General features: G+C 45.3%; 1 protein-coding gene across 2 annotated transcripts in view; it reads left to right on the top strand.

Annotated features, from left to right (window-relative positions):
- Positions 1 to 23,307, top strand: part of LOC138304556 (E3 ubiquitin-protein ligase RNF14-like) — a 146,658-nt gene extending 123,351 nt beyond the window's left edge. The window contains exon 8 of one of the 2 annotated variants that reach the window (XM_069244709.1): positions 21,922 to 23,307. Coding sequence is in view for 1 of the 2 variants with exons in the window: in XM_069244711.1 (XP_069100812.1) it covers positions 21,936 to 22,016 (81 nt within the window). In the remaining variant the exon portion in view is untranslated. The remainder of the gene's footprint in view (positions 1 to 21,921) is intronic. The other variant, XM_069244711.1, reaches the window with a different exon arrangement.
- Positions 23,308 to 26,253: the final 2,946 nt, after the last annotated feature.

Below are 26,253 nucleotides of genomic sequence, written 5' to 3'. Positions count from 1 at the left end.
ATCGGGAACATCAACAGATCAGCATCAACCACTGAGGGGCGCTGCAGTGAGAGACAGAGAGCCAGTGCATGTTCAAACGAGCACCAAAGGCAGCGAAACACGGGTTGCACACAATCCAAAACCGGCCGGAATGTTAGAGACCAGTCACACTCCAATTGTCCCAGGAGTGTTGCTCCAAAATGCTGCATCATGCGTTCACGACACAGCTGCGTTGACGGGAGCGCCAATATGGGATCTCGTCGCGGCGGGACAGCCATTGCGGAAGAACAGCAGCAACAGCAAAACTCCAGCCAATAAAGCCAAAGTATTTGGGAAACCCCCAAAAATGCTTCCGAAAATAGAGTGAATAGCCGAAGGTATTAAACCGAATATAGAAGAGAAGGTGTGAGCAAAACCAACACCAACGGCTTTAAAAAAATGTGCAATTCCAGCAGTGCTGGACGCATTAAATATTAAGTTAGTATTCAATAAGGACTGTATTTCTGTCGATGACCTTGCCACCTGAAGTGCGTAGGTCTCGCTAGCAGATGCAAGAGCCACATGCTTTTGAAACAATAGAGCCTTTAGTCGACTCAACTTGTCGAAATTTACCTTGGAAGTAGCAATATGAGGCCAGATGTCCGCTACCTCCCTAATTTGAGTGGGGGGAAACAACACATTCCCGCAGCACGTAACGGCCTTGGTGACAACTAATACGTAAACTATTCCGGCACGCATGCCACAACAGGGTTCACTGTTAAGAAGGACGTAACTGCCGTTTGAAAGCACCTGGAAAGTGTTTTTAATTACTGGGACTGGAACTCCCTTCAGATAACAAGCTAAGTTAGCAATTGAGGCATTACACGCCCCGTGCAAGGACAGCTGTTTACAAACCATGGAATGGCTGACAGAAGTTTCGCATTCGCTACCGCTAATCATTAATACATCTGTATAGAAAGGGAAGCTCCCACACCTCGTGTATGTAACTGTCTCCCAACCGTTCATATCTACCCACCGGAATGTGTTTTAAACATGAAGTAAATTGCAGAGTAGAGATAGGCAGATTAATAACCCCATGAATCAACCACTCAGCTGATGGAATCTCAGCAACAGTCAAAGGCAGTTTCTCCAATTTTTCAATATGTAACATAACATATGTTGCTTCCTTTTTAGCCATCAGCTGTTGTTGACGAGTCAAATTAAAGGAAATAAATATCTCCCTGGCACGAATGTGCTGCCACGGAACGCGACCTGCCTTCAAGGTCTGTAGAGTCCAACCCAGCTGCATGATGGACCGCGTCTGACTCTGCCCATGATATAAAGAAGACATATCCGATTTAATAACGTCTATAGCAGAGGAAACAATGTTGTCAATTGTATAAACACGGTCTGAAAGGGTATGCATCCCATTATCCACAACAGACAAAGCCTGTATCAAGTTTTCCTGATCAATTTGTCTCAACCGGGCCGCTGCCTCCTGTTGTGAAAGTTTCCAAATCTCATTATATACTTCATATAAAAAACGCTTCTTCCGCGGCATTCGTGGTCCTGACAAAAAATCTTGTAAGTCAGTATCATTAGACAGTAACGTGAGATGTGACTTAACTGCATCCAGCGTGGATGACTTCAACCATTGCTGACAAAGCTTCCCCATGCTGTATGTAGTAATTATATCAGCATGTTCTGGTGATATGTAGCGAGGGTCTGCCCTACTAGTCCTGAACCCCCCTGAAGAGGTGACAAAACGCTGATGACACCCATTAGTATCTATGGGCCATAATAACCACCCGCCCGGATGTATCAATGAAGTGTTAAGCGTACCATTCTGGACCCAGTGTGTAAGCTCACTAAACGTGGCATTAACATATCGCTGCCAATTGTTCAATTTGGAAGGGACAGGTATACTAGGCAAATTCAAATTTCCAATCGTTGCTAAGCCCAAACAGCTAGTCTGTTGCACAGTGTCATTGAGGAAAATCATTTGGACAGGAATAATACACGCCCTAAATAAAGTGTCCCTGCCTCGCATTTGCCACTTTTTCGTTCCCCAGACACTTTTCAAGTCAACAGTCTTTGACCAATATTCATACCCCTCAACCGAAAGTTTAGATACAAACAAATTTGAATACAGTAATTTAGTATCGGTCAATAACATTTGCTTATTAGCATGCGGAGTAACTTTAATATAGTAAGACTTAGCATTCTGTTGATTATGCCCAGAAAAATATGCAAATTTATCATAATATGTTTTTAGAACTCCCCTGTGGAGGAGTCGGGCAATGTTCCCATTGCATATATTCAAATATCGACTTAGGGCTACTAGCTTTATGAATAAAGTGGTGTCCATAATAATTGTAGCAAAACATGTCACCATGATTATCTCTAAATAGGTAAGCATCTTCATCGTCATAGATAGTATAATATTGCAATTCTGTCAGCATAGAATCTACTGTCTTCACAATCATCAGAAACAATGCCTGGTATAACGATATCATTCATTGATAACTTGAGAACATACGGTATTTGAATCAATTCAGTGGGACCATATATATCAAACATCACTTTATCCCACACAATCCCATCCGGAATCGGTACTGCAGAAATGTTCACACTGGACAAGTCTCTTCGAACCATATGAGATGAAAAATGTGGTTTCAACACTGTCTCCACGTGCTCAATGTCAGATCGTTCAGGAAGAAAATGACCATGTATTACCAAAAAAAAGGTAACCACAAATCCCAACCACAAGAAAGGAGTCATTACAGTCATAAAAAGCCACAGATAGTTCCAAGGAAAAACAAAATATGTGTGTTTAAGCCAACACAGCAGCTTATGTGGACCCCGGGCTGAAGATAGAGAGGACGTGGAGTCTGACACGGCATCATCAGTGTCGTTGAAGCAGCCAGAGGCAGTTCTTGCAAAAGGTGCAACCGTGAACAAAGAAGCAGATGGTGGCTCTCGCCTTGGCACGCTATAAACCACATGTTCAGAAATATCATCAGAACGTACAGCAACTTGATCAAAAGAATCCAAATCATTCGCCGTCTGTGGAACAATCGCAATATCAGCTTCCACCCACCCCAAGCTCGGAGAGGAAATAACATTGGTGCAAATCACCTGCAGCGGGACTTCTTCCCCAGTAGTGAGAGGGATTCCGGAACTACTGGGTGTCCCTCTTGGTCTGCTGTGCAGAATCGGCCACATGTTGTAACTTGACATTATCAATGGAAACAAAGCGATTTCCTTTGGCCCCGTGCAGCGGCGGTAAAATTACAGTTCTCGTGCCGCTAATCCCTAACACAGGGACAGGCACCCGATAAGAAGGACCAAATTCTTTCTTCACTGCGACCTTTTCGCGCACAAGATCCCCAATCCAGGGAATCCAACCAGTAGACGTTACTGGCTCATCCTTAATTCCTGTGGAGGCAGCACTTGCAGAAGAGTTATCTTAACGGAAGTGTTGTAAATCCTGCAAAACAGTGACACGATCATTTATGTCAAAGGGCGTATCTGCCGTCTCCACACCAGGACCATCTAGATCAGGAACATACATTTGTGTTCCGAACAGGCACTCATATGAAGTACGACCCCCCAGTGACCGTCTAGGCAAGTTATTAAGTGCTCTCTGTACTCCATACAGGTGGGCTAGCCAACTACGACCCGTACCTATAACTCTGGCCGTTAAGGATTGCTTTAAATCACGATTTAAACGCTCCACTACAGAATTTCCCTTGGGATGAAATGGAGACGAGAACTGGAGTTGGACCCCCAACGAAGCCATGGTGTCCCTGAATGCCTTAGAGGCAAAAGCAGGGCCCTGGTCGGAATGAAAAGCCGCAACTGCAAATGTATCGACAAAGATGCGCAAATCTTTAATAACAGTCCGAGCGTCAGCCGAGCGCTGTGGCCAGACCCACACACATTTGGAGCACGAATCTACAGCAACCAATATATATTTGTATGCACTATCTGGTGTCAGCGGACCACAATGATCCAAGTACACACACTGTAAAGGTTTATTTGAAATCAGAAGGGGCGTCTGCTGCGGGCGTCTAGCCGTCGAAACTTTAATTTGTTGACAGACGTCACAACAAAGGACATACTGCTTTGTCTCTTTATAGAGACCAGGCCACCAGTAACGAGCCTGTAAAAGTGAAATCGTGGCAGCCACACCAGCATGTGCAGATGCCGCCCCCTCATGTGCTGCAGATATTAATCGAGGTCTCTCAACTTTATTGGGCATTTCACGTACACCAACGCCTGGAATTTTAACTACAGCGTTTAGCATACTACCCATGCAGTAACTATATTTAGAAGGAAATCCTTTAGGAAATGGCGTGCCATCAGCCGTAGCTTTTATAGCAGCCAATATCTCTGTGTCTGGTTTGGAACTCGAACGAGTCACTGCGGCCACAGTGGCAATCGCCACTGCCGATTTTGCGGCTTCATCAGCCAAAGTATTTTCAGCAACGTGTATTCCAAGGCGCTGGTGTCCAAGTGTATGTACAGCATGGACTTTAGGAAGCGTTTCTTTCAGATTCGCAACCTTCCCCCACAGCGATTTGTGTTTAATGGTGTTGCCTTTGGAATCTCTGAACCCATTCAACCTCCAGTAGTGCAAATATTCATTGAAAGACTGAACACAGTAGTAGGAGTCACAGACCAGCAAGGTAAGTATCGCCGGATCCACGTGTTCTAAGGCTAACAATAGAGCCTTGAGCTCAGCCAACTGTGCCGTACAATCTCCCAAGGTCTGTGTATAAGTATGTCGGGGGCAGAACACTTCCCCCTCCATAGAGCCGCTCACCACCGCACATGCAGCAGAATACTGTTGTTTAGTCCCAACCGCTGGTTGCGCAGAACCATCTGTATACATGACCACTTGATACTGGTCAATAGGCAACGTGCCAGCGGGTACTGGGTATTCCATTTCATATTGAAGAAATTCTTGAGTCTGCAGTTTAGAGTCAAATATGTAGTCTACATCAGTGGCTGTCAAAGACGTAGCCCATTGAATCCATCGCGGGTGTAAAGCTTTCGAATTAGGAACACTCGCTTTCGTAACAGCCTCTAAGGCTGGAATTGGGGAAACAACAATGATGCGTTGGCCCTGGGCAAGAGGTCTTTCTTTAATCACAGCCATCTGTACAGCAGTGAGTATTTTCTCAGTTTGTGCAAATCGTTGTTCTGCAGCCGAATACAAGTGTGATTTGTATGCTATTGGGACGGTCTCACCCCCATTAAAGGTGACATATGTAAACCCAACGGCACCAGGTATTACCCTGATGACCAGATGCGTTTTATTGTCCTGAGTGTGTAAATGTTTAAATGCTAAGAGATCAGTTTGTAGATCTCGAAGAATATGTGTATGCTCAATTGTCCAAAATCTACTCGAAAAATTTGGGCGAATCAACTCGTATAATGGTTTTATACGCGTAGCATAATCAGGAATGTAAGTTCTGCCAAAATTCAGAAACCCCAACAATGACTGGAGCTTCCGAGCCGTATTAGGAGGCTGCAATTGAGCACATTTCTCCAAAAAATGTGGCGCTAAGCTCTTGCCCTCATTAGACAACTCATATACCAGGAAAATGATGCTGAGGAAGGCAAGCTTCGATTTCTTAAAATTAAACTTATAGCCAATTTCACAACAATGCGTGCTACACGCCTTAGATGTTGCAGAATCTCATTGTCCGTCAAATATATGTCATCAACATATGATAACGCCTCAGGGTCCAACTCGTGCAGAATTTCAGTTACACGAGCCGAAAATAGTCCTGGGCTATTCTTATACCCCTGAGACAGACGACAAAACTTTTTTTGAGAGCCAAACGCACTGAAACTGGTATAGTCCCGACTTTCGGGCGCTATATTTTGGCAGAAGAATCCATTCGAGATATCTAATATTGTTTTATATTTTTTACGCACAATATTATTCATAAGCGCTGCGCTGTGTGAATTCTGTATTGCATATGTGCGTGTATGTCCATTTAAATGTCTGTAATCCACCACTATCCTATATGAATGGTCCGGTTTAGCAACTGGAAATAAGGGATTATTCATCGGCGAGACACAGGGTTCAATTACTCCCTGGTACTCCAACTGTGTAAGAATTTTCCGAACCGATGCCCTTGCCTCAAATTTTATAGGATACTGCGGCTGAGGTTCGCCCTTTATCGGAATTACAGTACATGATAAGGTGATTCTCTATCCCACCCCACATGATTTCTATATAGGGCGGGGGCCTGTGTCAGAGCCCATGATTTACTATAGGACTCCGCTAGTTCTCTCGGAACAAGTGGTGACAATGAAGGTGTAATAACCTCTTCCCCAACTGGACAGTCGCGAACAAAGTCAGGTGGCCAATCTTGTTTGGCCAGCAGAACGTCATATGATTTTACCACATGGTCCCAAAAGATGGCGTGTACAATGCGGTCAATGTCCCCTTCTAATTGCAAAGTTACTTTATATACTCTATTGGGAGCAGAGACAGGCATATCAGCTGTTTCGACCTGTATGAAGTCATCAGTTGCTTTCACCTCCAGATGCTCTAGAAGACTCCGGCGAACTATTGTGACCTCTGCCGCGCTGTCTAACAGTGCTAACGCCCATGTCTTGTTCGTCAAGAGAACTCTTTTCTTGAGCGGCATGTCTAACTGAGACTGCTGCCACCTTCTTTTTTTTAAATTGTTGCTTTTGTTGGAGCGGTTTCTCTTCCTGTTTAACAGAAACTTCCGATGAGCGTTGTGATTCCTGTCTCTTTTTCACGTACTCAGTTCTCCGCTCTGACCGCCCACCTCTCTCACTTCTCTTGTCCGAGGAGTCCTGAAAGGAACGAGATTGGCGTGTATCAGTATATTGATATCTATCAGGCGTCTTCAAATTATCCCTATTCCTGAGATTATACCTATTCTGCGGGGTGTCCGGCTGCGGAGACTGTCCCCCATCTTTCTTAGGTGTTTGTTGTTTTTTCTCCCAGCGCTTCTTAGTACCCTCAGGCTGCTGTTGTTTAGCATTATCTTTACTATTTTTACCCTGTAATTGGGGTTTTTGTGGTCTAGCCCCTAGGCTATCACGACCAATACTGGAATATGTTTCTGCTATTATTCTCAGGAGTTCCCGCTCCTGATTAAGTTGCGGAACGTCTCGAAGACGCATACACACGGCTAGTGCCACTGCCTCTCCCTTGAGATTACTCAAAATAATAGAAGAAACTGCGACAAAATTGCCCATCAACTGCATGCCTAAATCTAAGGCGGGGGCAGCCCCATATTCATCTTGAATTTGTGTAAGCACTTCCGGTAGATTAGCTAGTGTTGGTTTACCGTGTGCTGTAGTGTAGAGCGCGGCAAACACCGTGCCCCAGGTATTACAATGGTCCACAGGAGGAACCATTCCATATGGCAAACACATCGTCAATATTCTATGTTTATCCTGAGGTCCCGTATGGGGAAATACTGCTTCCAGCGTATTAATTTTTTGCACCAGCCAAAATGGAGTTTCTTCACGTTTAGCCGGTACCTTACCCATAACTGAGTGTACAGTGGCCGGATTGATACCCGGAACCACTGCCTGTGGGTGCGCCGGAGCAGCACGCGCTGCATTAGTATTTAAAGTCTGCATTACAAACTGAACCAGTCTTCTGTATGTAGTTGCTAAGTCTATATATAAACGACGAACGTCAGCCACTGCCAAGTTAGCAACCGCAGGATATGGTGTGTATGTAGCCAATAAAGGTGAGGTCGGACCGTCATTACTCAGTGGACCTAACCTAACTTGTGCTACTGGGTGTGGGAGGGCGCCATCAAGCCAATTATGGTGTTCTTGATAAAGGTATCTCTAAGTATGCATAAGCCCTGTACTGTCCAGGGACATTCACAACAGTGTAATCGTGCAAAGTGTTTGTACCCCCATCAACTGCTGGAAATACGACCCAAGAATAAAAAAGTTCTGTTCTATAGGCTGCATGGGCGTCCACCACAAAAGTGACCGGACCCCCCTGGACCGTCAGTCCATGTGCTATCAGATGTCCCGTGAGCGGTTGGCGCATATTAAGCGCTATGTTCACTACTTGAGGATTCGCCATTATAAAAATAGCACTAGGGCAGAGAAGGCACACCAATAACGGGGTTTTCCTTTCAAAGTTCAAGCTTGAACAACCGACCACTAAGTAATAGGATGCACCTATCCCGTTTGCGGCGGAAATCCTCAGCCCCACGGACGTCTCCACTTACGGAACCGAGGAGTCAATATACATATGAGACCGAGAGAGTCAGTCGGACCCAAAAATTAGAGCCAGACCAATCGTTGGCGGCGCCATGTCGCGTGGGCTCTCATTATCCTAAATGAGACTACTGGATTTCTAGGCAGCAGGATCATTCACGGTGTGGGGGACTGAGTCGGACCCACTTGGAAGGACCTCTGTCACCCTAAACCCGGTTTTGCTCCGGCTAACTAGCAGTGCCTCATTTCTCCAAAAGGGAAGAGATGATTGGGCAGCCGAGCGCACAACATCTTTGGAACTTCTCAGGGAAGTCGTGGTCACTCAGATCCAAACCAACTCTCTCATTTACAATATGATCTCATATACAGGGAGTGCAGAATTATTAGGCAAGTTGTATTTTTGAGGATTAATTTTATTATTGAACAACAACCATGTTCTCAATGAACCCAAAAAACTCATTAATATCAAAACTGAATATTTTTGGAAGTAGTTTTTAGTTTGTTTTTAGTTTTAGCTATGTTAGGGGGATATCTGTGTGTGCAGGTGACTATCACTGTGCATAATTATTAGTCAACTTAACAAAAAAATATATATACCTATTTCAATTATTTATCATTACCAGTGAAACCAATATAACATCTCAACATTCACAAATATACATTTCTGACATTCAAAAACAAAACAAAAACAAATCAGTGACCAATATAGCCACCTTTCTTTGCAAGGACACTCAAAAGCCTGCCATCCATGGATTCTGTCAGTGTTTTGATCTGTTCACCATCAACATTGCGTGCAGCAGCAACCACAGCCTCCCAGACACTGTTCAGAGAGGTGTACTGTTTTCCCTCCTTGTAAATCTCACATTTGATGATGGACCACAGGTTCTCAATGGGGTTCAGATCAGGTGAAGAAGGAGGCCATGTCATTAGATTTCCTTCTTTTATACCCTTTCTTGCCAGCCACGCTGTGGAGTACTTGGACGCGTGTGATGGAGCATTGTCCTGCATGAAAATCATGTTTTTCTTGAAGGATGCAGACTTCTTCCTGTACCACTGCTTGAAGAAGGTGTCTTCCAGGAACTGGCAGTAGGACTGGGAGTTGAGCTTGACTCCATCCTCAACCCGAAAAGGCCCCACAAGCTCATCTTTGATGATACCAGCCCAAACCAGTACTCCACCTCCACCTTGCTGGCGTCTGAGTCGGACTGGAGCTCTCTGCCCTTTACCAATCCAGCCACGGGCCCATCCATCTGGCCCATCAAGACTCACTCTCATTTCATCAGTCCATAAAACCTTAGAAAAATCAGTCTTGAGATATTTCTTGGCCCAGTCTTGACGTTTCAGCTTGTGTGTCTTGTTCAGTGGTGGTTGTCTTTCAGCCTTTCTTACCTTGGCCATGTCTCTGAGTATTGCACACCTTGTGCTTTTGGGCACTCCAGTGATGTTGCAGCTCTGAAATATGGCCAAACTGGTGGCAAGTGGCATCGTGGCAGCTGCACGCTTGACTTTTCTCAGTTCATGGGCAGTTATTTTGCGCCTTGGTTTTTCCACACGCTTCTTGCGACCCTGTTGACTATTTTGAATGAAACGCTTGATTGTTCGATGATCACGCTTCAGAAGCTTTGCAATTTTAAGAGTGCTGCATCCCTCTGCAAGATATCTCACTATTTTTGACTTTTCTGAGCCTGTCAAGTCCTTCTTTTGACCCATTTTGCCAAAGGAAAGGAAGTTGCCTAATAATTATGCACACCTGATATAGGGTGTTGATGTCATTAGACCACACCCCTTCTCATTACAGAGATGCACATCACCTAATATGCTTAATTGGTAGTAGGCTTTCGAGCCTATACAGCTTGGAGTAAGACAACATGCATAAAGAGGATGATGTGGTCAAAATACTCATTTGCCTAATAATTCTGCACTCCCTGTACAAATGACAAAGGCAGTATAAGTTTTATATAATGTTTTAATAAAACGACTGCATTTTAGATATTAAGGCGTGAGCCGCAATAACCAGAACCATACAACACAGTAGGATTGAAATAGTCACGAGGAGAGTGAAACATAAGAACAACGCTATCATGGTGTTTAACAATTTCTACTCTCTCTCAGCTAGTTCTATTTCGAGCACAGCATGTTAAGCTTCTAACTTGCCTTTCTGAATCCCTGGGGAGACATCAGCCCTCATACCTGAGCAAATGCCTGTGATCTGGTTCAGCATCTGCAACAAGGCAGTCAGCGTCTAGTTGTGGTTCCCTGGTCGGAATCTCCCTCTTGCGTGTATTGGGACAAGGAAGTGTTTTTATAACTAACATGTCAGCGTGATCACAAATGTCCCTACGCAGGAATGCCAAAGACTAAACTCCTACCACGTCTATCGGCAATGTACCAGACTGTATCCTTGACTGAAGCACAGAGTGAACAGGGATGTGTTATGGAGAACTCCAGTGCTGAAGTAGGCTAAACAGTGTGATATAAAAAATAAAACAAGACCGTAGAACTGGCTATTTGAAAAATAACAGTACGAAGCCGAATAAAAGCATTTAGAGCAAAGTGCACAGAGGCTCTAAGCTGCAAGCAAAGGAATAAAATACATCCAGGGCAAAATGCACAAAGGCCTAAAGCCTGAAGCTAATGCACAAAGGATACGTAAAACTGAAAACACTACACCAGGGTGCGCCTCCCCCTTGCCCACTTCCTGCATTTATGGGCCACTGACTCATTACTTGTTGTGAGATTGGTCTCCTCAGCTGCATCACAATCTTTCAGGGCCAGTAGCTGTGGCCCTTGACTTCCTCGCTTTCAGCCCCTTTGCTGGATAGGCCCCCCTGCCGCTGGCTAGATACAGTACTGTTGCGTTGGGGAGGAGCCTCCCAAGTGATCTCACTGTTCGCTGCCTCAAGGCTCTTCTAAGCACTGGCCGCCATCTTGAGTAATCACGCGGCCATTGCTCTCAGAGCTCCCCAGTCATCAATCGCCTGTCAGGGGTCCCCAGAGCCTGGCCCGAATCTGCTGCACTATGTCGCCCTTCCCGGCAGGTCCCAACCGTGTCTTCACACTTCTGTGGCCACCGAAGCTGCTGCTCCATTACTCCGGGCTCGAGCGGGGCCAGGGCGCTCCACTGTCAATCCGCTCAGCCCCAGAGCAGTTCAGCCCCCAGTATAGGCTTAGTCAATCAGTAGCACCAGGGAGGCACCCCATTCGTCCGGGTCTCTGCTCCTTCGCTCCGGTGTCAGCCGCAGGAGGCCGCCAGAACATCCCAGGCTCTGGTCACCATCTTGGGTCCTCCTGTGGCCACCACCCAGGTCCTGGCTTTCTCCGCTGTCCACTTTCCCCAGTCGCCAGTTGTCTTTAGGAAGGTCTTCCTACAGGGTGGAATGCTTACGCAGCGGTTCCTTGTGGCCTCTGGGTCAGGATGAGGGTTGATGGGGCTGAGCGCACTGAGATCTGGCGCTCTCCCTCCTATTCCATTCACTGCTAAGCCATGCCCCCTTGCAGTTGCTTTGTTTACCCTTGTCATATATATAGTTAGTTGCTCCTGTTCAAACTTGGCATAAGTCACGGACTGAACTCTGGCAATTTTTTTTTTTTAACTGATGCACAATTGCTTCACTATTGTTGCACACTCTTGGACCAGAAGAGGTATGTCTATCAGGTATTCTCACTGCATTTTCCATTCTTTTATCCCCAAAAAGGGAAAATGTGAAATGATTCCCCTTTCCAAAATGCATAACTTGGACTGCGGTGGTAAAATTGTTACCCACAGTGTCATCATTTAACATGTTAGATATTACCACTACAAATTCCGTTGGACTTGTAACGAGGCCCCAGTTAGCAATGAAGAGATTGCATTAAAAAGATGTCTACTTTCATGTTAGTGTCATTAATATCAACTTGCTAGTGTGTGGATGACAGAGGCAGGCTAGGGTTTGGCTTCAGTCTGGACTCCTGTTCTTCGGTTCTCCTGTTCTTCTGTTCTTCTGTTCTTCTGTTCTTCTGTTCTTCCAGTCTTCCGTTCTTCTGTTCTTCTGTTCTTCTGTCTTCTGTTCTTCCGGTCTTCTGTTCTTCTGTTCTTCTGCTCTTCCGGTCTTCTGTTCTTCTGTCTTCTGTTCTTCTGTCTTCTATCTTCTGTCTTCGGCTCCTCTGCCCCCTCCGTCTTCTTCTCCCCGCTCCTGCCCTCCTGCTCCTGCCTCATACCCCTCCCTCACTCGCCTCCCCCTCTCTATCACCCCTATCTAACCCATTCGCTATCTACCTCCCTCTCTCCTCCTATCCACCTATCTCTCTATCTCACTATCTAACTCCCTCACTCCCCACCTCCTCCTATCCACCTATCTCTCTATCTATCTATTTCTCTATCTATCAATTTCTCTATCTATCCATTTTCTCTATCTATTTCTCTATCTCTCCCCCCCTTCCCGCCACCCCCTCTATTACCTATTCTTCCTATCCTCTCACTCTCACCCTCACCCACCTCTACAACCCCCCCTCCCCTATCTTCAAAACCCAACTCCTATCTCTCTTCCTAATCTCCCAAACCTCCTAACACTCTCCCCCCTCCACCCTTAAACCCCCCTCCCCCAGCTCTTCTCACTCTACCTGTCCCCCCCTCCCTTGCGCTTTCCCGCCGCGACCTCCTGCTCGCCCCCGCCCCCCCAGCTCCCATTCGCCCCCAGCTGACCCCTCCCCCCCCCTACCTCATATGGCGGCTGCTGCGCGACCGCGCCGCTGGCGCGCCGCTGGCGCGTCAGAGGCAAGCCCGTCTGCGCCCAGCGCCCAGCGCCACGACCCCTGGTCCCCAGCTCTCCCAAACCCGCTGATCCGCTACGACCCCACGACCCTCCTCGCCCTCAACCCAGGACGCTCCAACACCTGCTTCCAAGCTCACCCCAAACGCACCCATGGACCCTTCGCCTGCAACTCCTGCAAACGCATCTTCCACCACGCAACTACCACGACCACAAGCCCATGCGCCATCAACCACCTCAAGTGCATCCTGGTCAGCGCTCGATCCGTCCACAAGCACGCCGTTGAACTCTGGGACCTCCTGGACTCCACAGCACCGGACGTCGCCTTCATCACGGAGACCTGGATGAACGCCTCCTCTGCTCCAGACATTGCCACCACCATCCCCGAAGGCTACAAGATCTCCAGAAAAGACCGCACCAACCAAGTAGGAGGAGGTATCGCCATCGTCTTCAAAGACTCCATCAGCGCCACCACCTCCACCGAAGACACCCCCCTCGCCGCTGAACACCTGCATTTTCAGATTCGCACCGACCCGAGGACCACCCTCAGAGGATCCCTCGTCTACAGTCCTCCCGGACCGCACGCCCCCTTCAGCGACGCCATCGCCGACTTCATCTCCCCGCACGCCCTCGCCTCACCGGACTACATCCTCCTAGGCGACCTCAACTTCCATCAGGAACAAAACAACGACCCCAACACCGCCACCCTGCTCGACAGCCTCGCCAACCTCGGCCTCAAACAACTGGTGAACACCGCCACCCACATCGCCGGACACACGCTTGACCCTATCTTCTCCGCCAGCAAACACGTCTTCTTCAGCCACACCTCCGCTCTACACTGGACCGACCACAGCTGTGTCCACTTCACATTCCGACGCGAGACCCGCCACCTCCGCACTCAACCCATCCCTCGTCGACAGTGGAACAAGATCCCCAAAGAGCAACTCTTCTCAGCACTCGCCGCCAACCAACCCACCCTCACCACCGACCCCAACGACGCAGCACTCTGCCTCACAAACTGGATCTCCAACTGCGCAGACAACCTTGCTCCCCTCAAACGCACGCATCGACAGACCAACACCAAAAAACCTCTCTGGTTCTCTGACACCCTCAAAGAATCAAAGAAAACTTGTCGCGCCCTTGAGGAGGCCTGGCGCAAGGACCACACCGCTGACAACATGACCACCCTCAAGAACGCTACCCGCGAACACCACCACCTGATCTGCGCTGCTAAAAAGACCTTTTTCACTGACAGACTGGACAAAAACAGCCACAACAGCAAAGAACTCTTCAGCATCGTCAAGGAGTTCTCCAACCCCAACCCCAACGCCGTCACGCCCTCACAGGATTTGTGCGAATCCCTCGCCACTTTCTTCCATCGCAAGATCAGCGACCTCCACAACAGCTTCGGACACCAGACCCAACATAACACCACCGAACCCGCACCCCCGGCGATTACCCTCAACAACTGGACCCACATCAACACTGAAGAAACCAAATCCATCATGAACTCTATCCACTCCGGCGCCCCTTCGGACCCCTGCCCTCACTTCATCTTTAACAAAGCCGACGACATCATCGCCCCGCACCTCCAGACCGTCATCAACTCTTCTTTTTCTTCTGCTACCTTCCCCGAATGCTGGAAACACGCCGAAGTCAACGCCCTACTAAAGAAACCTACGGCTGACCCTAGCGACCTGAAAAACTTCCGCCCCATCTCTCTTCTGCCTTTCCCAGCCAAGGTAATAGAGAAGACCGTCAACAAACAGCTGACCACCTTCCTGGAAAACAACAACCTGCTCGACCCTTCACAAACCGGATTCCGAACCAACCACAGCACGGAAACCGCCCTCATCTCAGTCACTGACGACATCAGAACCCTGATGGACAACGGTGAAACAGTCGCCCTCATTCTCCTCGACCTCTCAGCTGCCTTCGACACCGTCTGTCACCGCACCCTAAACACCCTCCTCCGCTCCACCGGGATCCAAGGCCAGGCCCTGGACTGGATCGCCTCCTTCCTCTCAAACCGTTCCCAAAGAGTTTACCTCCCTCCGTTTCGCTCAGAACCCACCGAGATCATCTGCGGCGTACCTCAAGGCTCATCGCTCAGCCCGACACTCTTCAATGTCTACATGAGCCCCCTCGCCAACATCGTTCGCAAGCACGACATTATCATCACCTCCTACGCCGACGACACCCAACTTATACTCTCCCTCACCAAGGACCCCGCCAGCGCCAAGACCAACCTACAAGAGGGTATGAAGGACGTCGCAGATTGGACGAACTAGCCCCTGGACTCTGCTTTGACTGGTGGGTTTAACTCGCGCAATTCAGCATCTAGAGAAACTGCCCTGGTATTCTCAGACCTAACATTATCAGGTGCAAGAATACTAGGTCACCCATGAGGTGTACAGATGCAGAGAGGTCAGTTGTTATTACTGATAATGTGCAAAGCTACTAAAAGCCAGTTGTACATGAAATACTCCAATCACTCTAAGGGAAATATAGCAGATCAGTTACTGACACATAAAATAATGATATCTCTGAGTAACTGCAACATTTCTGAGGTACAGTGCAAAGGGCAAGAGGTGTTTGGACGACGATCAGTAGGTCTGTTCATTCTTTTGTTTCTATCTGCATTTGTTTCAGGATTCCTAAAACAAGTGCAAGATTCCCTGTAACTATACTCTGTTATCAGCAGGGCCACCCAATCCCTAGATTCCCTAGGGAAGTGAGTGATTTTCTTGAATTGCTTATCTTCTTAAAAGAGGCCCAGGTGGCCATACATTCTATTGTTGTTAATGAAGTTTGAGGCCCTGACATATTCCTTGGATGCCTTTTACAAGGCTTTCAAATAGATCTTAGCTTTCCCATTGGGAATTTTATTTTTTTTGTCTACCAGCCACGTACTGGCACGATGTGAAGACCTGATACTTGTGCTGGCTCATAAACCTTTGAAGGAGAAGCCACAGTACCTCTCACAGATCCACATAACTTGTCAATACTGATGCAAAGATTTTTGCTAAAGTTCTAGCTGCTTTTTTAGAATAGCATATATTGTCTATGGTATACTCAGAAGAATCCGATTTTACCACATTCAGGGCATATTGGATAACATAAGATGATAGGGAAGGCAATAAATGAATACATTACTTACCAGTAAACTTCATTACCCAGATTAAGGTCCTGCTTGTCCCAGTCCTAACCAAGTGAGGTGGCTCCACCCTCAAACAGTCTATACTCACACTAGTCTTATTTCTATTTCTGTAGAAACTTAAGGTTCCTCCCTCCCTCTACCATTCATTAAGTGACAAATCAAAAACAAGGGTGTAAAACCACAAGGGAAAGGTGATGGCTTGGATGAGAAGGACATTAATTAGGGTAATGAAGTTTACCGGTGAGTAATGTATTCAGTACCCCCTCATAGGTCCTGTTCGCATCAGTCCTAACCAAGTGAGGAAATCACAATTAATAAAGAAAGAATGTTTTAGACCATGTTTTGAAGCCCAGTGATTTATTGAAACTAACAATTACTTCATTGCTCCTGTGAGAACCCTGACCTCAAAATTATTCACAGATGAATTCTGAGCCTCAACGTTGAGAATAATTAACAAATATATGATGGGATTTCCATGTAGCTGCTCTGCAAGTTTTGTGCATTAAAGTTCACCCTGCCTCTGTCCAAGAAGTGGAAAGAGCCCTAGTGGAAGGTCATTGAATCTGGGCAGGGGTAACCACACCCAACGACTGGAAAGCTTGACAAATAGCTTGTTGAGCAAACCTACTCAAAGTGTCTGTTTTTACTTTTTTGTCCTTATTGACATTTCCAAAAGAAACAAAGAGAGATCTTGATATCTGAAATTCCTTATAGGTGCGTTTCAGATAAATAAATATTGCCCTTTTCACATCCAACAGTGAAGGAACCTGGTCACCTTCCTCCTCTAGGACATAAAGCACAATCTCCTGCTGTAAGTGAAAATTTGAATGGACTTTTGGAATTAATTTGTGATCTAGTCAGAAATATGGATAACAATTAACCAGGGCTCCCAGCTCTCCTAACCTCCTAGCGTAAGTAATACCTAGCTAAAAAGCTGTTTTAGCTGAGACCCACATCATGTCTGCCTGCTCAAGAGGTTCAAATGGTGACAGTTGTAGGGCTTTGAGTCCCACGAGGGAGAAATAACCAGTGAAACCGGTTTCAGTTAACAAAATCTTTTCAGCAAGTGAACAACCAATGGAGCGATCTGATCCAACTCACTTCTAGAAGCCCTGAGGATCCTTACTGCCCCCACTGAGTCACCAAGGTAGCAGGGGCTAGTTCGTGTTCAAAATCATCCTTTAAAAAATCCATTATCTAAAATATATCTCCCAACACCGGATCTATTCCTTTAGAACACAATTTAGTAAGCCCCAAAATTTCATATATGAAGAGAGTGTAGAAGGGCTGTATGTATCTAGCTACCTGGCTAGAACAACCCATATCCTCTAATGCTAACCTTTCAATTGCCATGCTGTCACCTTTAGTTGTTGAGTCTGATGCAGAGGTAAGAGTGTGAATCGCAGAGGAGATGGAATAAATGGGAGTTGTGACAAATCTGCCTCTTGAGGAAACCATTGTTGTCTTGGACAGAAGGGGGCAAATACTATCAACTCCACTCTTTCATCCTGAGTTTTCTGCAGCACCTTCTGGAGGAGGGGACTTGGAGTGAAGGCATACAAAAGTCCCTTGGGCCACAAAACCTAGAGAGCATTCACTCATCTCTTTGTAGAAAACTGGAGAAGTGTATTGAGGAGAGGCAAAGAGATCTATCCCAGGTCCCCGACCAGACGACAAACCTGATGAAACACTGACACAGTCAGGTGGAAAAGAATAGATAAGGGGAGATTGCAACTGAGGCTGTCTGCATGGTAATTGAGATCCCCCTGAAGATAAATTGCCCTCATGGCTATGAGATTGTTCTCTGCCCATGAACAAATCATCTGTGCTAATGTATTCAAATGAGGGTACTTCGTACCTCCCTGGCGAATCAAGTAGCACCTAATTCTACTTTCGGATTACCAGGTTCGAACCCAACAGCTGGGGTTGAAAAAAATGGCTGCTTCCCACATCGCAGCCAACTCTCTCCAAGTGGACGAATGCACCCTGTCCAGCTCCAACCACCGACCTTTGGCTTCCAGCCCTCCCAGGTTTGCTCCTCAACCCCACAGACTTGCATCTGTTGTCAATGGCACAGGGGGAGGCATCTGAAAAGTAGGACGTGTACAGCCAACAACTCAACACCTGCACGAGTGTCAGGTCGAAAATTGCACCAAAAAATTGTTCTTGCTGAACTGGGTTGAGGTGAGAGGTTTTCAGATTCAGTTTGAACCCTAACTGATGCAGCAGGTCAGTTGTCATCTTCACCACTTCTTGAGCTTTAAGGAGTGATTAAGCACTATTTAACCAGTCATCAAGGTATGGAAAGAGAGAGACATCGTTACGTTGTAATACTGCCACCACTGGAGCCAGTACCTTGGTAAAAGTCCTTTGCAAAGGCAATAGCCCAAATGGGAGGGCCTGAAACTAATACAAATTTTAGACACTTCTGGCTGTTGGTAGGACGGGGATGTGGAAATAGACCTTCCAAATCTAGAGAAGCCAAATAGTCGTCTTTCTGAATCAGTGGAAAAATTTACTGAAGCATCACCATTTAAAAGGGTTCCAATTTTATATATTTGTTGAGATTTTTCAAATCCATTATGGGCTGAAAATTAATGCCTGGTTTTTGTTACCAAAAATAATGCTGAATAAAATCCCAGTTTTACCTCATCCACTGGAACTGGCATCACTGTCTTCTCTAGAAGCAATTTCTGAACACCACTGAGCAATACGTCCTTTTCAGCGGGTTTTTTGACAGTAGAGTAGACCTGAAGACATTTAGAAGAGTATGCAAGGACGTCATTTAGGGGTCGGCAGGTGTCACAGCTGCGACCCCCAACTTGCCCCTTGCAATCCCCGGTACTGCTTCTGTGACCTCTGGTCTGACAGGTGGCAAAATCAGTGCAAGAAACACAGGGGCAGCTCTTCCTTATGGACGTTGCTTGGGACTCCACTTCATTGTTTTCAATCAGTTTTTCTAATTATACTAATAGTCAATAATATATTATTCACTGTTAAAACTGGAGAACAGTTAGCTGGAACATGACCCTCCTAGGTAGCTGAGGTAAGGAAAAAATCCTTTTAAATGTATGTTGTGTGCGTGCTTGCGGCTGAGACTGTGCATGTAAGAGGGAGTGTGTATGAGCGAATGTACATTTGTGTATCCATGTGAGTGTGGGTGAAAGTGAGAATGAAATGGCGTGTGATGTCACTTCTGCTACCCCTGGAATTTTGGTGAGTTGACATCCATGGGAGTATGACAAACAAAAGGAATTTTATAACCCTGATGAACGGTGGACAAGACCCCCTGATTTGTAGTTTGTCCCATCCACTGAGGGGGGTAAACCTGAAGTCTTGCTTCCACTTCCGTATTCTCATTTCTGACTTGGTTTTGGAACAACTGGTCTTTGTGGTCTAGATTTGAGTGCAAATCCGCCTCTCTGACATCGAGCCTGGCCACGAAAGGGATGACTACTACCTTGCTGCCCTTGAACCTTCTGTTTGTGAAAAAAAGATTTCTGTCCCTGAAACTATAGGAAGGGCTTAAGTATTTTTTTCTCCCCTGCCGAAAGTTGGATCATATACTTTAACTCTTCACCGAAGAGTTGATCCAAAAACTGAAGTTTATAGATTATTGTTTTTTGGTTAACTTCCACTATCCTAGGCTTCATTCAAAAGACATGGCTTCTAGCCTCTGAGCTCCCAGAGGAAGAAGCAAATGCCCAAAGCTTGTCAAATGTTGCATCTGACAGGAATTGAAACAGAATGTGAGTCAGATCTCTCTTTTCCTGTTGGCAATCAAGCAACTTCTCAAAGTCTTTTAACAACAGCTGGGAGGCATATGCACATATGTGCTGTCTCACAAACCAATGTTGCATGCTGCGTATGAATGTTTTAAAGTTGACTCAGCCTTTCTGCCAACCTGATGTGCCAGGATAGAGTCTCCAGAGGCCATTGATGTCAAAAAAGTATTAAAATTTGGGAGCTGCAGAAATTGTTCTTCAAATTGGTCAATTAGATACCTCTTTTTAAAAACTATGGAATATTCTGCTTATCAATATCTCACCATTCCTTGGCACTGAGTTCTGTTATTACATCATGAAGGTGGAGATAATCAAGCACAGATGCAATTTACTGTGCTTAAAACCTTCCTCATTTAGGGGTGTAGGATCAAAATCAAGGACCTTTCTTATGTGTACTAACATGTCCGAAACAAACTTCCCTTGGACATATTTTCATTTAAGGGGATTATTCTGATCATCATCCATCTCCTCCTGAATAATCATGGACTGGGGGTCTGTTTTTGAAATATGCAGCAAATCTTTCTCTTCCAAGGGCTGCACATGTTTGCTTTTCTGTGCCACCTTTTCCCTGGCTGGCACAGGAGACCCGTCCTTAGACTCCATTGTTGTGCTATGAGAAGCAGGAAGTCAGAAGTGCGAAGGCTGTTTTCTATTTATATTCATTTCTAAGCAACCAAATCTCAGACCCCAGGAGACTTGGCTGTTTAAAAAAACAGAGTGATGCCTTACCCACAGTCGGATATAGAAACAAAGATACTGCATAGGGGTCAGAGTGCTGCTGGGACTCCCAGCACTTCAATAGCCCACCTGCCCCCCTCCCAACATGCTCCCTGCGCCAGCCATGCACAGGTGGGCAGTGCACCTTAATCCCACTGAATGGTGAAAGCAGTATGCAAACCATATAAAATACAATGGGCCTCATTCTGAGGCTGGCGGGCACCGCCAAATGGCCGCTCGCCAGCCCAGCGGGAAACCCCTTCCCACGAGGAAGCCGGCTCCGAATGGAGCCGGTGGAGTGGGAAGGTGCGACGGGTGCAGTTGCCACCACTGGAAGCGCTGCGCCAGGACACCCCCAGGCCGTATTACAGGTCGTAATAAGGCTACTGGAGTCCTTTTGGCGGGGCGGGCCGGTGGTGGAACAGCCCATGCGGCTCTGACCGCCAGCACAACTACTGGAGGATTTCCACCCAAAATGTGGCAGAAATCCTTCAGTACTTGTAATATGGCTTCAGCTATCTGCTGAAAAGACCACCGAAGACATAGAGGGTCATTCTGACCCTGGCGGCCGGTGGCCGCCAGGGCCACCGACCACGGGAGCACCGCCGACAGGCTGGCGGTGCACCGCCGCGGTCAGAAGCGGAAAGTCAGCGGTCTCCCGCTGACTTTCCGCTGCTCATTGGAATCCTCCATGGCTGCGGAGCGCGCTCCGCAGCCATGAGGATTCTGACCCCCCCTACCGCCATCCAGTTCATGGCGGGAAAGCCGCCATGAACAGGATGGCGGTAGGGGGGGTCGCGGGGCCCCTGGGGGCCCCTGCCGTGCCCATGCCAATGGCATGGGCACGGCAGGGGCCCCCGTAAGAGGGCCCCAAAATGTATTTCACTGTCTGCCTTGCAGACAGTGAAATACGCGACGGGTGCAGTAGCACCCGTCGCACCTTCCCACTCCGCCGGCTCGATTACGAGCCGGCATCCTCGTGGGAAGGTCGTTTTCCCCTGGGCTGGCGGGCGGTTTAACTGGAACCGCCCGCCAGCCCAGGGGAAAACTCGTAATACCCGCCGCGGTCTTTTGACCGCGGCGCGGTAATTTGGAGGGCGCGATCCTGGCGGGCGGCCTCCGCCGCCCGCCAGGGTCATAATGAGGCCCATAATGAGGGCCTATGTTTTTTAGCAACACTAATGCAAACATTTATCACTGTAAAGCATGCTGATCAATCCCTCATTATATTCTACACAGAAAATAAAAGCAATGGCACTATGATTTTCTTTGCTAATCAAACAATGCTTTATTTTATCTAATTTCTTAGTCCCTAATTGATAGATGCAAAACCTGGGAGAAGAAAGGAAAAGGAAAGAAACCAAGAAGCAAACAACCTCAACGTGGACGGACAAGTCAGCTTAGGTGTTTTATTCACTCATCACACAGCCCTTCTTCCAATTGCAATATTTCCTGCAATGAATTCACTCTGTGCATATTTAGAGGGGAGTGAAAGATTGGTTTCCAACTAAAGAGTTAGTGAAAAATATCAGATGGATTGAGCATGTTTATCCTGTGATGTTACATCATTTGTTAATGCAACTTTTTCTTTTGAAAAACATTATATTATTGATACTTGATCGGCAAAAGCATGTATTTACTGAGGAAATGAGCTGTTGAACTAGATCTCACATTGATATTACCTGTGCACACCAGCAACACATTTCTTGAGACATGGAAGTTGTTGGCTGTTAAGTTATTATTTAATATGGTGTTTTTGAGATCACTTTAAAAAAACAAAGGAACACTTGGACAAATTATTAGAAGTAATTCTTGCTTTTATAATCCTTCAATATCAAATTAATTTGTACATCTCTTCAGAAGAAAGCACTGCCCTGTTCTGATTTGCGAATCAGTAAAGTAACCAAACTATACGAGAATAGTTGCTCTAGCATTTTGACAGGTCAGGTGATAACATCTCACAGCTACCAACATTGATTTCCTTTAAAATGTTGTGGGTGATGATGTGTGTTGCTTTATCTTGCAGTAACACTGAAAAATATCCTGTAGTCTTTTCCTGTGGTCCTTTCTAGTAGCAAACCTAAATGATAACCTGAAGGTACAAACTTGATATATACAATGAGTCAGAATTTACACCTTTTACACCTTAGTTTTGTTAGAAAAGATGTGCATGTGATTAATGCATGTGGTAAAATCATGTTGACACAAATCCCTTTAAATATTTTCTTCAGATATATCTTGTTACATTTTTCAACATAAACTCGTATAATGCAATTACATTAAAATATATAGTAATGCAACGGTCTGAATAGGGATTTCTTTCAGAGAGCTGTATTTTGGAATTGGAACAGCATGGGAAGAAGAATGTCTTCATTACCTGGTAGAATTCTAGCTGCACTGATTCATATTGTTTAGAGGTAACCCCCTTTTTATGTTAAACAGGGACCATTATTTACTTTATTTACCTAAGGAATAGGCTTAGTCATTTATTTCAGAAAACAGTGCGAAAGGGGGATTATAAACAGTAATCAATTTGGTAATGTTAATATTATTTTATAAAAATAAAGTCAATAAAATATTTCAAAATATTTATATGATGGATATTACAGCAAGTTATCAGTTTCAATTTCTTATTTTTACCAAGAATTGTAAAAACAAAATTGGAATAAAAAGGTTTTTGAGCACCAAATGACATAGTGCTTTTGTGGAGTACTTTTTTAGCACTACTGGGTAGTGGAGCAATTCGCAGTGCAAGAAAGAATAAGCCTGAAACAGGGGTCAGTAGTAATGAGCCTTTTTAATTGAAGGCATTATGGATGACACTTTTTCTCTTTTGGGGCTATTTACAAAGGTAACTTATGCTTGTAAGTAAATTTACATGTGTAATTTGCTCTTTTGAGTAACTGTACTACTTTTAGCAATTTGCAAAATCCAAGTGTAAGTTTAATCAAAAGTGTAGACTTACATGTTTCTGCCCTCTCAGTTTAGGGGGTGGAGTCAGGATAATCATGAATTATGACCGTAGAGTTACTACATGTAACTAACAATTGTAATTGTGCCTGGTGGACTATCCACAATTGGGGTGGAGACGTCCCTCATGGGAAAGAGACTCCACATGGTAATGAATAGGAGATCTGCACACAGATGGACTGTAGACTTCTGGATGGCAGTTAATAGAAAACTGATATGCACCTGAATTAAATCAGACACACATTCCCTAACTTAAATACTACCCGCACCATAAGATCTGTTTCTTCCCTCTTTAACGTTGGGGTCATGCAGCCACCAATGCATCTTGGACACCCCCGAATGTTTCCTTTGTTGAAGAGGAAGAGAAATTTAAAAGAGAAGATAGCTTTGCTGTTACATTGGTGGTTAAATACTATAAGCGCCTACATGGACTGTATCCATTCTCCCCCAGAATGCAGCCTTATGGGAGGAGGTCACTGACTGTCAGTGCATGTGGAAGGAGGTCTGGATAGTAAAAAAAAAAAAAAAAGGGGCATGCAATTGCTGTGGGCGTCCTACTGCAACACCCATTGCTTTTGGCGCTGCCCCATATTTACAAGGAATTGTACATCTGTGGCAGTGCCAAAAACTAATGCCACCCAAGAGGTGGCATAAGCATGGTGCAACAAGGAGAAATACTTTTATTTCTCCTCGTGTTTGCTTTTTCTATGTGTGCTGCATTTTTCAGAATGCAGCACACATAGAAGTGCCAAATGGCCATTGTAGCTTGTTTATGTGCAGGAAGGGACACTTTCCTGTAGATAAACAATCACTCCCTTCAACGCAGACACCCTTGCACTATGGTGCAGGGATGCCTGAGTTGGCAGCCAAATTTAACACTAGCGCTATGGGAAACACTGGGGTGTGCCATATTTTTGTTAATGTGGTGCATTCCTGTGTTTTAGAAGTGGTGCAGCACGACACTTCCAATTTTGGCCCAGCACCAGCTGCACCACTTCTATGTAAATATGCCCTTTTATTTCCCATCATGTAACTGGAATCAGAATGTCTGTGTTGATCAGCCTGTTTGTTCATCTTGTCTTTAGTCTCCCCTAAAGTCTCTTGAACCTTTCACAGGATATTTACCACATGTTGCAAAAAATCAGAGGCTGCAGGTTCCTCAGAGGCAGTTGAAATAATCTCAGGACTCATCCTATGATGAAACCTCTGGGCACAGAAGAAATGTGAGACTCCAGTTGCACTGTGTAAGCTGTTATTAGAAGCAAACTTGGCATAAAGCGATAAGGATCACCAGTTGTTACAAGTACCATTACAAAAACATTGTAAAAGTGCTCCCTGGTCAGATTGGTGCATTCAGTCAACCCATTGGTCTGCGTATGAATTCCAGAAGATAAGGGGCAAGAACTTCTCAAAGCCCAACAGACTGTTTTCAAAAACATTGCGGGCCTTTACCAGAGATGATAGTTACTGGCAATTTATGCAAGTGAAAAATATCCTTGCTAAAACATCTGCCCATATCTTACGAGGAAGGTACTTGCTTGAAGGCAGAGAAATGTGCCAATCTGTAAAAAGTGTTCACTGTGACCATAACGGTAGTGTTACCTTCAGAAGAAGGAAGTTCAACCATGAAATCTGTTGAAATGGAATGCCATGGCCTTGGTGCTTACAGGTGAGGGAAGAAGGGTACCATAGAGTTTGGAAGATGATGACTTACATTGAGCACAAATAGTACAGAATGAAACATACTCATTACTTACTTTTGGCCACCAAAATGACCTCAGAATGAGAGCTAAAGTATTCCTTTCACTTCAATGGCCAGCAGAAGGAGAGTCATGAGAGAGATTTAATTCAATTTTTTGCAGATCTAAAGAGGAAACAAATAGTGTTTTCATGAAAAAATATAAGTGGTATTATTTTTTACTTGTGAACGTTTGGAAGATTGCTTATAGCTCCCTCAGATTCATGTTATTATATACTTTCTTCACTTGATCTAAAAATGAAGACATTTTATAAATTATGTGTTCTGTTTTATCTGTTGGGAAAGATCTTTCGAAAGACAGGAATCACAATAGGACAAGGCATCTGGTAAGAAATTATCAGATCCCAGGAAATATGTGATCACAAATTGATTATGTGTAAAGAAATAGGTCCATCAGGCCTTGCAACTATTTCTGCATTGGAAATTCTGTAATAGTTGTAAATTCTGAAGGTCCTAATTTCACAACTCTCTTTTGAACCTTGTAACATATGTCTCTACTCCACACAAGCTTCCTTCAGTCAGTAACTCTTTTTCAATAAACAAATAGTTTTGTTCTGATGAGGATAAAGTTTGGAGTAGTAAAAGCTAGGATGCTCTAAATAATCATCATCTTGAAGCAGTAGCAAAACTACTCTTTTAGCTTTTTCAGAAGTGCCTGTCATGACAATATTTTTTGTTGGATCTGACTGTCTGAGGAATGGTGCAGAGGTTAACGCTTTTGTCAAGGTGGTAAAAGAGCTTTTAGCCATCTTATTCCTAACAAAGCCTGATTTAAAATTTTCTTTAATTAGAAGTCTCTAAATATTAGATGTGAAAACATTTGAACAAACAGATGGTAAAAGTTGGCCAATCTAAGAAACTGTAGGTTTCTTTCACTGACAAGGGTGACCGTCAATTCAAGACTGCCTCAAT

The sequence above is a fragment of the Pleurodeles waltl genome, chromosome 7, assembly GCF_031143425.1.
Source record: "Pleurodeles waltl isolate 20211129_DDA chromosome 7, aPleWal1.hap1.20221129, whole genome shotgun sequence".
Taxonomy (NCBI): Eukaryota; Metazoa; Chordata; class Amphibia; order Caudata; family Salamandridae; genus Pleurodeles; species Pleurodeles waltl.
Note: the sequence above shows the minus strand (reverse complement) of the source record. Positions and strands in the feature narration are given on the sequence as shown.